Source organism: Schizosaccharomyces cryophilus, assembly GCF_000004155.1.
Source record: "Schizosaccharomyces cryophilus OY26 unplaced genomic scaffold supercont4.3, whole genome shotgun sequence".
Taxonomy (NCBI): Eukaryota; Fungi; Ascomycota; class Schizosaccharomycetes; order Schizosaccharomycetales; family Schizosaccharomycetaceae; genus Schizosaccharomyces; species Schizosaccharomyces cryophilus.
This window is the reverse complement of record NW_013185626.1, coordinates 794,093-807,248: the sequence shown is the minus strand read 5'-3', so window position 1 is coordinate 807,248 and position 13,156 is coordinate 794,093. Positions and strand designations below refer to the sequence as shown.

Sequence of the window (13,156 nt, the reverse complement as noted above, 5' to 3'; positions counted from 1 at the left end):
GCAATCGATAATTAGGAAACGTTATAATTTCGTTAATAAATAAGAAAGAAAGAGAATCAATTAAAAAGCTTTATACATTTAGAATAAGCTTAGAAATATTGTTGGTAATTATATAAAGATTAACATAGTCATTAGTTAAGGATATTTATTTAGGTAAGTATTTGATATTTCATGCAAGAACAAAGATAGGCAAGAAGAAGGTAAAAAAAGATAAGAGAATGGGAAGTGTTTTCCCAGGAGATGGATTCTTTTCAGTTGAAGAGCTCTTTTGCGAAATAATGGACTTCCAGAATCGTTGGCCACCGGGATGATCGTGCATATCATAACCAAAAGGGACATCGTACGTGGGCTCCACATAATGGGTTGTAATCGTGATACTAGGAATAAAAGTAGTCTCTGGTAAGAGAGTAGGAGTGAAGTTGGGAAGCAAAATCCGATCCTGCGTTTGGGGATACAACACCTAAATAAGAAAGTTAGTGTGCAAACATAATGTTTGTTTATTTGAAGAGAACGTACAACAGGAAATCCATGGAAAATCTGAACATTTAGCTTGCCTTGCTGATTCACTTTGTACTCCTTATCGCTAATAATATCCAAATATACATCTTCAGTGTTAGCACCCAAAGGGGTAAATGAAATTGTCAAGCCTTCTTGACTATGAACACCCCAATTTCCTAAAACACTGATAACTTTATGCTTCTGAATCACTATATAATGAAGTTGAACTTTCAGGATAGTAGATTGGGTATTTACGTATTCTGGGTCTTTCTTTTGGACAGACTTTCGAAACTGATTCAAGCTTGCGATTAATTTATAGTAAACGTTTTCTGTGTCGTACTTCGACAACCAAAGTGCTTCTCGGTTGAAAGGATCATGATAGGTATTGTAGTTTTGTTCTGTCCCATAATAAATTATAGGTATTCCATCCCACATCATCACAAAGGAGATTGCATTCATGACACGGGCTTGATCTGTGTTATTGTGACTAATCCGGGGTAAATCGTGGTTTCCAATGAACGTTCCCAAGGCATTCACATCCCGACATTGAGAATGAATTTGGCTAATTACCGTTGCAAGTGCCTCACATTGAAGACCAGTATTGTTAAAAGCCCAAGTGATAGGCCAATAAAGAGGAAAGTTTAAAAAGGAATCTAAACCTGCATTCTGATAATCGCAGGCTTCAGTTGGAGATCCTGTAAAGTATTCGCCAATCGTAAATACGCCAGCAGCCTCTGCCATTTTCGACCAGAACTCGATAGGAGCATGTTTTGTAGCATCGAAACGAATTCCGTCAATATCATATTCCTCAACCACATCGTGAATCCATTTTACCAATGTTTCCACAACAGTTGGATTTTCTGTATCTAAGTCCGCTAAAACTAGATTATCATCTCCAAGCCAGCACTAAGATAAATTTGGTTAGCCTGTATTCATTACAGTTTCGTTAGTGGTGTTCATATGTTACCACCACAAACAACACCAAACATATGTAGTTCGATCTTCAAGTCGAACTTTACTGGAAAATAATCTTACATTCTGCACAATTTCAATATCGTTCAATTCGTAATCAACCCAACAAAATGGATGAAAGTATGACTGATCGTTAAAGGGTATTACTCCATCAAACGTTATATTCTCAAGGGGTCCATTCAGTGCCATAGAGTTTACGGCTATATCTAATAGTATCCACATATCTCTTCGGTGTAGCTCTTCTACTAGATTTTTAAAATCTTCTTTTGTTCCATAATGGTGATTCAGTTCATACAGGTTTTTAGTCCAGTATCCATGATAGGACCAACCATCAATCTTATTTCCCTCTTCATTTTCGAAAACAGGAGATATCCATATCTAAATGTCAGCCTTATTATACTTGGTTTGTTTTGAGCTTACCGCATCAAAGCCCATGTCTTGAATATAGTCAAGATGATCTCGAATTCCATTCCAAGTTCCTCCACAATACATAAAGCGAGCTGGATCACATGGAATCCGCTCATGCGTATCTTTATTTAAAGAGAATCTATCGGTAACAATCTGGTATATCGATCTTTGTTTCCATTCTTCAACGCTGTGTCCTGCTAGCGAGAGTTGAAGAAGACTGAACAAGAAAACACAAAAGATGGACATTTTAATTATAAATACGTCCATTCTTCTTATAAATCTATTTTTGTTATTGGGCTACTATGCTGGATGGTTCTAGGTATGGTCAATGGCTGCTTGTTTTTATTTGTGTATCAGTATGCACAAATGTAAACAAACATTGGGACCTACTACAAATTGTTATTTTCCTCTAACAACAACCAAACAAAAGCATCTATCTTTTTCATAAGTAGAGAATTCCTTTCTTTCTTTCGTTTGAGAAACCTCCTTTTGTATCGTGAAATTATTAAATTTAATATACCTGCTTATGGTAAAAGGAATTTATTTAAATCTTTCTCTTATTTTTTTCAAAAAGAGTATTAGACAAGTCTTTGCTAAGAGTGGTTTTCTTTTTTTTCTGTTCTTTGTAAGAAACGTTTTCCTTCTTTCTCCATAGAGTCTTATAAGCGAGAAAAGAATGATTCCTAAACGTTTCTCATTATTTCACTGTTTATTATTCGTCTACTTGTTTATATTTTGTTGCCTTCGTGTAAGCTCTTCACCATTTGATTTGTCTAAAGTACCATGGAATTTAAATACTAATGAAGTTGCAACCGATCCCATTGATTACTCTGGAGAATGGGAGAATCATGATTTTTTCCCTAGTCCTGAATCATGGAGATTTCCTATATACACAATTGCTTTGGATAAATGGGTTGATGGTGATCCAACCAATAACGACATCAATGGCACTAGATTCGAATATGACATGTATGAAACACAATTTCGAAATGGTGGTGATATTATTGGAGTAAAGAAATCATTAGATTATCTTCAAGGCATGGGTGTCAAAGGTGTCTATCTTGCCGGTACGCCATTTGTAAATTTACCTTGGGGTGCCGATCAATATTCCCCTCTGGATTTTACTTTGTTGGACCCTCACTTGGGAACAATTGCCGATTGGAGGAGTACCATTGAAGAAATGCATAAAAGAGATATGTATATTATTGTAGACCTTACTGTTGCAACGCTTTCCGACCTTGTTGGATTTCAAAACTATGTTAATACTACAACTCCTTTTTCTTTAATGGAGCATAATGCCATATGGAAAGGCGAGCACCGTTATCGAGATTGGAAGTTTCAGAATGAGTGGGACTTTGAGTGTACCCTTCCAAAGTTCTGGGGTGAAGATGGATACCCTGTTGTTTTAGAATGGAAAGGTTGCTATGATTCTGATTTTGATCAATACGGAGATACAGAAGCCTTTGGTAGCCACCCTGACTGGGAACGGCAGCTGTCGAAGTTTGCTTCGGTACAGGATCGATTGAGAGAGTGGAAACCTTCTGTATCCGAAAAACTAAAAAGGCTTTCTTGCTTAGTTATTTCTATGCTCGATGTGGACGGATTCCGTGTTGATAAAGCTACGCAAATGACCGTTGACTTTTTAGCTGATTGGGCTGATAGTATTCGGGATTGTGCTAGAAAGCATAATAAGCACAACTTTTTCATTCCAGGTGAAGTTACGGGATCTTCAAGTTACGGTTCTATATATTACGGGAGGGGTAGAAAACCCGATCAGCGACCTTCAGATATTCGTAATGCCTTTAGTATTACACCGTCAAATGACTCTTTCTTTTTACGAGAAAAGAGCAAAAATGCATTGGATGCAGCTGCTTTTCATTACTCTTTTTATCGTATTTTACTTCGATTCTTGAGAATGGATGGCTTGATGGAAATATCATTCGATTTGCCTACAGACTTAACAGAAGCTTGGGAAACAATTGCAATTAATGAGGATTCAATAAACGCTATGACTGAAAAGCATGACCCACGGCATTTATACGGTGTCTCAAATTACGACGTTTTCCGTTGGTCTTCGGTTACGGATGGATCTGGAAGATTAATTCTCGGTACAATGATATCTTTTTTCCTTTTCCCTGGCATTCCATTGATATATTATGGAGATGAACAGGGTTTGTATGTTCTTGACAATCGAGCCGACAATTATTTATATAGTCGGCAGCCTATGTGTTCTTCAGTTGCTTGGTACATCCATGGGTGCTATACTGGAAGTTCCTCTACTTATCAGGCAATTGATCTTACTCCCGCCCGACACGGTTGCTTTGATGCGTGGAATACGCTAGATCACTTTGACGTTGCTAAAGTTGAGAGGCAAGTCTTTATTGAGTTCCAAGATATAAGAAGGAGATATCCGGCTTTAGTGGATGGTTGGAAGTCTGAAAAGTTAGGAAATTGGACTTATGATGAATATATGCCCAACAGTGGAGCGAATCCGACGACAGTTGGTATCTTTAGTGTTGTAAGGGGTTCCTTGTTGCCTATACAAGACTTAAAAACCGAGTATTCCTCTTCCTCAAGTCATGGAATATCGGTAACTGATGTGTGGATGTTATTTACTAATCACAACCATTCCGTCGAGTTGAATCTGGATTGTAAGTCTGAGCTTGCGAATATAGCACCATTTGAGACTGGAACAACGATAAAAAATCTCGTTTTTCCGTATGACGAATATGTGCTACAAGAATCATCTACTACAGTCGGTCCTTCAAGTGATTCATTTGCTGGTTGTCTTCCGAAAATTTCACTTGATGCTTATGGTTTCAAGTTATTTGTCCCAATTGACGAATATATCCCTCGGCGCCCTATAATTACCAAATTTTCCCCCAAGCATGATTCCAGAATTGTTAATACTCATGGAAGGGTTAATGTTATTGTAGAATTTTCAGAGAAAATGAGCTGTGAGTCAGTTACTGAAAGTATATACGTTACATCTAGGAGTCGACATCATGTCCCGGCAGAGTTTGATTACGGTTCGATTGCATGCGAAGAAATAATTTCCGAGGATCAATTACGCTTTACAGGACAGCCCGATAGCAGATTCAGGTGGTCAGCTGTGCTATCTAATCTTCAGGATGGCATACACCAAATAACTATTTCAAACGTTACTACCAGTGATGGATCAGCATTTACTGATTCAGTTGATCATTTTTTGCTGCGAATTGGGTCACTTAACAATCCTTTAATTTTTCCTACTGCCAATTACTCTTTTGATTTGTTAAAGCTAGAGGGAGATTCCTTGCTTTTAAATCATTCTGCTGATGGTGCTGATCTTTTTCGATACTCACTGGATTTCGGATCAAGCTGGTCGTCATGGCTAGAATACAATGGTACATTTACTCGATGCTCTCTTACCAACTGGTCGGGCCCTAATCGTCAAAAATGGACGGGTCATCATGTTATGGTACAGTACTGGAGTGAGTTAACTGGTTCTGCAAACCACATGCAAGAATCTGATGTATCTTTTCCTCATAAAAGATGGTTCCCTCAGATGTATTTGGACAGTGAAATAACTCAATGGGCGTACGATTCGGATGAGCGAAACAGGATGGCCATGCAGGAGAATGGAAGTTTTATCGGGCATATTATATCTGACTCTTATCCTTCGGCTTTTCAATTCAATGTATGGGGTTTGGATAAAAGAGGTAAGCCAGATCCATCTTTCATTTATGGTAGTTTAAAAAATGATTCATTTCTGTCACGAGCAAGTCCTTCCGCATTAGAGGACAATGTTTTTTATGTGCAAACTGCACCTCCCAAAAAAAGCTTATCGTGGAAAGTTACGTTTGATCCTCAAGCACGTCGGCTTTACACCCATCCATCAGGATCTATGTATGTTTCCATCGGAATTTACGTCTCTTTCATCATTGTTCCTATTCTTTCGGGCTTAGTTTCTGTGTTGCTTTTTAAAAGGCTGTTCTATCACGTAAAGTTCAATGACTTTGGGAAAGGACACATCGATAAATACTTTGTTGATTTTCCTGAGGCAGAGAAGAGTAGTAATATCATGTTTAAAATGATGGATTTTCCAAAAATGATGGGCATGAAAAAGAAAGGTGTTTCGCAAGGTAATAGAAAAACAATACTTCTCGCTACTCTTGAATACGATATTCCAACTTTGAAAATCAGAATTAAGATTGGTGGATTGGGTGTTATGGCACAGTTAATGGTTAAGAACTTGGAACATCAAGATCTGTTATGGGTTATTCCATGTGTTGGTGATGTGATATATCCTGACATGGAACGAGACGATCCAATTACTGTGGTAATTATAGGACAATCCTATTTAATTAACGTATACCGATATGTACATCGAAATATAACATACTTGCTATTGGATGCTCCTGTTTTTAGAAGACAGACAACATCTGAGCCTTATCCTGCTCGAGTCGATGATTTGAGTTCGGCAATTTTTTATTCTGCATGGAATCAATGTATAGCTAATATAATGAGGAACAAGAAAGTTGATTTGTATCACATAAACGATTATCATGGAGCGTTGGCTCCAGTTTACTTGCTGCCGAAAGTTATCCCAGTAGCTCTTTCGTTGCATAACGCTGAATTTCAAGGACTTTGGCCTCTAAGAAGTCCGGAAGAGGTGGAAGAGGTTTGCTCCGTTTTCAATATTCCCCTGGATGTGTGCTCTAAATATGTCCAGTTTGGTAATGTTTTTAATTTATTGCATGCTGGTGCGTCCTATATAAGAATCCATCAAAAAGGATACGGTGTTGTCGGTGTATCGAAGAAGTACGGAAAGCGTTCTTGGGCGAGATATCCTATTTTTTGGGGACTACGAAAGATTGGCAAGCTTCCAAATCCAGATCCGTCTGACAAAGGTGAGGGGATTCTTCAGGTAACTGATGAGTCTCTGCAGGCTCTTGAGCTTACGAAGGAGGAGCATAAAAGACAAACTCAAGAATGGGCAGGTTTGGAATTAGACCCGGATGCGGATCTTTTAATCTTCGTTGGGCGATGGTCCATCCAAAAGGGAATAGATTTAATTGCTGATATAGCACCTGTGATCCTTGAAAACTATAATGCACAGATTGTTGTAATCGGTCCTGTTATCGATCTATATGGTAAGTTTGCAGCTGAAAAGTTTGAAGCTTTGATGCAGAAATATCCACGACGGTTATTTTCACGGCCCGTTTTTACACAACTTCCGCAGTATATTTTTAGTGGTGCTGATTTTGCATTAATTCCTTCAAGAGACGAACCTTTCGGTCTTGTTGCTGTCGAGTTCGGGAGAAAAGGTACTCTTGGAATAGGAGCTAATGTGGGCGGTCTTGGTCAAATGCCTGGCTGGTGGTATGCAGTGGAATCAAACACAACCTCACATTTGTTGAAACAATTTGAGCAAGCTTGTCGTCAGGCTTTATCCTCTACGAGAGAGACTCGTACAAAGCTACGTGCTGTCTCTGCAGTTCAGAGGTTTCCCATTTCCGAGTGGGTTATTCGTTTAAATAAGCATATCGATACTTGCATAAAACTCTGTATAAAAAACAACCCTGAAATCTTACATGGAAATTCTGAACATCAAAATAACTTCCAGCCTTCTTCTCTTGATGGCGAAGGATTTGAACGAGATCTGCAAGAAGTGGAACCTGAAATACAGCAATTGGATCAAATGGGGAATGAAGAATTAAGTAGTGCTTTAATGGGAACTATGAAACCACATGAAAACGAACTATTCAGTATAGGGGAAGAATCGAAGAATGACAATATATTAAACGTGTCTTCAGAGAGTTTGGAAAAGGTTTCATCCTCAAGTTTTGATGATCTGCCTCGTCGTGATGAATATCGAAATCAACTAATAGAATTTGACTTAATGCAACCACCTTCAGAGCAGAGTACTGAGGAAAACTATCATCATTCAAATACCTTAAGTGATAATGCTAAGAATGATGAAATTGTCGATGTTCCAGATCAAGCGAATCCATCAAATATCATCTCAGAAAGTGATTTGAAGCTGGATGATATATCAAAATCTTATGAAGAGGCTAATAGCAAGGCTTTTGAATCTTCGGACATGTTTCTTCCACACAATAGCTCTCAGCTTAGCATCGCGTCTGTTCGGTCTAATTTGCGTGATTTTTCCTTGACAAAGGTCCCTAGAAAATTTGATGATGAGGATGGTAAAGCTTTAAGCGTCTTTGCTGAACGGTTGCAATATTTAAATCCAAAAAGTTCTTTAACTGAGCTCTGCATTGATCACTTTATTATGAAATGTACCCGGAAATACTTTACGGAGGTAAAGCGCTTACAGCTTGGATCTTTAAAACCAGAAAAGCTTCACTTTTTTAATGATGTAACGGTAACTAGTTCCATAAATAGTTTGCCTGAATTGGTGCGAAGTGAAGATGTTCATAATTCCCTCAACGAGAATGAAATAAGTAAAGAAGCATTACAACCACAGGACAAAGAGGAAGCTGAATATGTCTACGAGTTTGAGCAATACTATGGTTGTCGCAAGCTATTACAGTATCAAGTCTTTGGTTGGCCTATATATACGATAATCCTTGCTTTAGGGCAGATTCTGGCCGTAACCTCGTTTCAACTAAGTCTTTTATCAGGAAGCTCAGAACAATCGGTAAATTTTCTATACATTGTGTGTGGGATTTATGTTGTGTCTACCTTCTTTTGGTATGTCATGCACTGTTTAGTTCCTAGTATACACTGCTTGGCACTTCCGTTCATTGTTTACGGGCTTGCATTTTTCTTCGTCGGACTGGTTAGCTTTGAAAAGTTGGGTGACACCAGAATTTGGCTAGCGCGCATTGCAACTTGCATCTACGCAGCTGCTTCAGGAAGTCAGGCTTTATTCTTCTCATTAAACTTTGGCGATGAAGGAAACTATGATGTTTTGTATTGGGTTATTCGAGCTTGTTTCATACAAGGATGCCAGCAACTATGGTCATCTGCATTATGGTATTGGGGTTCATATATGAACTCCAAACCTAATAAATTTGGAGTTTCAGAACAAGTACATTCTGTTCGTTGGGTATACGCTATTGTATGGTCTATTTCTTTGATGATGTTGTGCTTTTCGGTATTGCTTTATAAAGGACTACCAAGGTTTTACAGGCAAATTCCTCCTAAAATTCCCGCATTTTACCGATCCGTTCTCCGAAGACGGTTGATCCTTTGGTTCTTTTTTGCTTCTATTTTGCAAAACTATTGGATGTCGACACTACAGGGTCGCTCATGGGCATTTGTTTGGTCACCACGCTCAACCAACAGATGGGTGACATTTTTATTGGTACTCTTTTTCTATGTTGCAATATGGTTAGGTACTATTGGTGGCTTGGCATCACTTTCGCAGAAGCATTCTTGGATATTGCCAATTTTAGGACTAGGCTTTGGTGCTCCACGCTGGCTACAAACTTTATGGGGAACCTCGAATATAGGCTTATACCTTCCGTATTTTGGGAAAGCTGCGCCGTATATGTCACGCATGCTTTGGCTATGGCTTGGGTTGCTGGATACTGTCCAGGCCGTCGGTATTGGAATTATTTTACTCCAAACATTAACACGAGAGCACATAAACCTTGTTCTTAATCTTGGTCAGGTTATTGGAGCCATAGCAAGCATGATTGGCAGGGCTACTTCACCTTGCCGAATTGGACCTGCAGATGTATTTCTTGATTTTACGTCTTGGCAACCGAAGGACGGAGCACGTATTTTAGCTAGTGCGCCATTTTGGATTTGCCTAATATGCCAGCTTGGAATTGTTGTTGGATATTACCTCTTCTTTCGCCGAGAAAACTTGATGAGACCTTAAACTAATCGTGGATGGATGGAAATACTAGCTCATCATGTTTTACTAAATTTGGGCATTCTACGAAGTTTAAATAAGAATAATACTAATGCCTTCTCGTTCTTTGATACCTACCTTAATAAGTTATAGAAGTTAATAAATTTAATTTTTTTCTTTATAATATAGTCTGTGTAAAACATGTACAGTAACGACTTATAAGAGTATGGTTATAATAGGTTACATGGATGCAGTGAGAGCGAACGGGAATCTTTAAATCGTTTAGATCAATTCAAAACACTTACAAAAATATTTCTTACTACAAAACCAATAACTTTTGGTACTAAGGTATAAATAAGTACTTGGTAGATTGAGGCTTCTGACGTTTTTGAGAAACCCGATACACTACGAGAATAGAAAATGGAAGATGTAAGAAGCGAATTTGACATAAAAATGTATACAATGAGTGTTTATGAAACTAATATTGATTAATAGAGTTTTCGATCGCGTTTGCAGTCTGTGTTAGAAAGAACTGGTGAAGCTGCGTCAGAATCGACGAATACTTGGTACGAGCGTGTCAAAAGCTCACTTCCATGGACGAATGATTACTCTGAAGTACCAACCAATGCTAATGGAAACTCATATTTTCAGAGTTCTGACTTCAGTCTGTCTCGTTGGGAGCGGTACATGTTGTTTGGACTTTGCTTGTTAGGCAGCTTCGCTTGTTATGCAATTGCTTGTTTTATGTTTCCGGTACTAATTCTGAAGCCAAGAAGATTTGTTTTACTGTGGACTATGGGCAGTCTGTTAGCTGTCTTCGGGTAAGTCTGTCTTGCTTATTAAGGAAAAAAAACGACAGCATACTCTAAGATTTTTTTAATAGTACAGCAGTTGTTATACAATACCTGCTAGGTCAAAAATCAGAGCTGTTTTGTTTAATCTTTTCCTATTCAGCGCTAACGGAAATTTAGCTTTGCAATTCTTCTTGGATTTAAAGCTCACTTTGAACAACTAATAACGAAGGAACGACTACCGATTACATTAGGTTACTTTGCAAGTTTAGCGGCAACTGTTGTATCTACAATTTACTTAAAATCGTCAATTCTAAGTATTGTCTTTGGAGCAATTCATATACTAACATTTATCGCTTACTTAATTGCTTTTTTCCCATTTGGCACAAGAACAGTTTCGTTTGGAGCTAGAATGGCCTCACGCTCTATGTCCAACTGGCTGCCTTAGGAAAGCAATTGTAATTATGATAGGTATGGATGGCTTATATACTTTCCTCTACTTAGAATGATCGTTTCTTGCTTTATGCTTTTCTCTTTTCTCTCTGGTCTATGTATAACTATAGGTTTTATATGAAAGAGACACAACACTTTTATATGCAACCCACCTGTTAAAAGTAATAATTTTCTGGCGGGAAAGAAATGGTTTATACGTCGAAAGCGCTCTATTTCTCTTACTACTGCTCTTACTCTTTCTGTTTTTTCTTACTTTCTTTGCCTTCTCTGTTTTGTTTATCGTTTACCGAAGTGGTACATATTCTTGTATATGCTATTGTTGACTTCACTAATTTCAAGTAGACCTCGTTAAAAGAAGGAAAAAAAAAGCGCAGTAATACGAATGCCAAATTGAACTCAAAAGGCTTTTTCCAAGTACAACACAGGGGGCGTTGATTGAGTTGGAAAAAAACTCGAAGTAGCGAATTTTTTTTTTTTTTTATCATTTATCGTAGTCAGTACCGTTCATTACGATACAGGGGTTGTGACTTTTTTTCTTAAAACTAGAAACGAACGTGTGAATTTTTGACAAGCTGAAACAAAGTTCAATCGGCTTGGTTTTGGTATTGGTTTCAACGTACAAAGAATCAGTTTGACTGAGTCAATCTAATTCTGGTTTTCGCAAGATTTTCTGTGTGTGATACACAAACTTGTAGGTTGAATTACTTTTTTCATTGTCTGCAAGAACAGTCAAGAGATAATAAAAAAATGATTCAGGAACAAACTTTGGCACAAGAAAAAGATCAAAAGGTTGTTCAAGCCGCTCCTGTGAACGAGTCTGAGAAACAGCCCAGTGATGTGTATTCGAAGATGAATGATACGGATTTCTCTAACAATCGAAAGGACTCTGCAGGTGATATTGCTTCAGCTACCGCTTCTTCCTTAGCTTCTGGTTCAACCACGCCGGTTGCGAATGATCAAAGCTCTACTCACTCGTCCGTCAATGTTTGGGCTGTTCGTCGTGAACAACTGTCACAAAAGGCTAGTGGCTCTCAAGACGAACAAAAGCAATCAAAAAATGCTCGACTTGAAGATCCCAATATCTGGCCTAGTCCTGAATTAGTCGAACAAAAGTCTTCTGAAGAAAAAAAGCATGACCCAGAAGTGAAAAAGCCTTTGGCCCCTAAAACAAACGGTAAAGAAAAGTGGATAGTTATCACTCCTGAAATAAGTCATCCTCCTATTCATCCTTCTAAGAAACCCAATCGTTCCAGAAACGATGGAAATCGTCGTTCTGGTAGTGCACGCCGTAAAGGCAGTTCCCAAAATTATTCTCAAAATCAAAACCGTCGTCAGGAGAATGTTCCTCGAAATACTGCTCAATCTTTTAACGAGGGTGTTGCCTCTACTGGTACCACGAAGTCTAGCGAACAGCCTAGTGCTGCCAATAACCACTTCCGCCCTAATCCTCGTCGAATCGACGACACCCTCCAAGAAAGAGGCATCAACGAGGCTTCTCAGAACAATAGTGGATTCCGTGGCAGAAACTATCGTAAAGGATATCGCAGCAAGAATCCCAACCATCGTTCTAATCGCTCCTATCATCATCCTAAAGTACAAAATGTGCCTGTTGTCACAAATCCCGCTGGAACCGTTCAATATGTTTATGATGTAAAGGCTTTCCTTACTTCTCAAATCGATTACTATATGTCCATAGAAAACCTATGCAAGGACATGTTTTTACGTAAACATATGGATGACGAAGGTTACGTTTCCCTCGCTTTTTTAGCTTCCTTCAATAGAATTAAAAGTTTGACTAGCGATATAAACCTTCTTTTAAGTGCTTGTGAAGCTTCCTCCGTTGTTACACTTAACCCTCATTTTGAATCTCCTATTATGGCTAAGATTCGTCGTTCAGAAACTTGGGAGCCTTGGGTTTTGCCAAAAGAACAACGTCTGTTTGAACTTCCTAATTCTACTGCTTCCCAGCAAAACTCTAATAACTCATCTTTGGTAAGTTCGATATCTAATTTATCTATTGCTCCTTCTGCCGTAGAGATGAATAATTTGTCTGGAAACATAAAGGATAATTTGATGCTTTCGGAACCCAATGCTTGATTACTATTTTTTTAAAATTAAAAATAAAAAAAAGAAATAAAAAAATTCTGAGGTGATAACTATAACGACTGGATTGCTGGATTTTATCGGCTTATTTTTTTTTTGAATACTTCGTTTGTTTTTCGTT

At 38.2% G+C, this 13,156-nt stretch overlaps 4 protein-coding genes across 4 annotated transcripts; 3 read left to right on the top strand and 1 right to left on the bottom strand.

Moving 5' to 3' along the window:
* Positions 1 to 169: 169 nt before the first annotated feature.
* Positions 170 to 2,124, bottom strand: SPOG_00365 (alpha-amylase Aah2; the record flags this gene model as incomplete). Its single annotated transcript, XM_013167874.1, has 4 exons — positions 170 to 460; positions 517 to 1,404; positions 1,534 to 1,848; positions 1,891 to 2,124. The coding sequence occupies 4 exons, from the start codon at positions 2,122 to 2,124 to the stop codon at positions 170 to 172; spliced, it is 1,728 nt and encodes a 575-aa protein (XP_013023328.1).
* Positions 1,465 to 9,849, top strand: SPOG_00364 (alpha-1,3-glucan synthase Mok11). Its single transcript, XM_013167873.1, has one exon. The coding sequence runs from the start codon at positions 2,555 to 2,557 to the stop codon at positions 9,713 to 9,715; it is 7,161 nt and encodes a 2,386-aa protein (XP_013023327.1). The 5' UTR covers positions 1,465 to 2,554; the 3' UTR covers positions 9,716 to 9,849.
* Positions 9,850 to 10,108: 259 nt separating this feature from the next.
* SPOG_00363 (transporter Sft2) lies at positions 10,109 to 10,927 on the top strand (the record flags this gene model as incomplete). The annotated part of the gene is made up of 3 exons (XM_013167872.1): positions 10,109 to 10,117; positions 10,184 to 10,509; positions 10,660 to 10,927. 3 exons carry the CDS (start codon positions 10,109 to 10,111, stop codon positions 10,925 to 10,927), a joined length of 603 nt encoding a protein of 200 aa, XP_013023326.1.
* Positions 10,928 to 11,679: 752 nt separating this feature from the next.
* On the top strand, positions 11,680 to 13,029 carry SPOG_00362 (RNA-binding protein; the record flags this gene model as incomplete). The annotated part of the gene is made up of 1 exon (XM_013167871.1): positions 11,680 to 13,029. One exon carries the CDS (start codon positions 11,680 to 11,682, stop codon positions 13,027 to 13,029), a length of 1,350 nt encoding a protein of 449 aa, XP_013023325.1.
* Between the last annotated feature and the right edge of the window lie 127 nt (positions 13,030 to 13,156).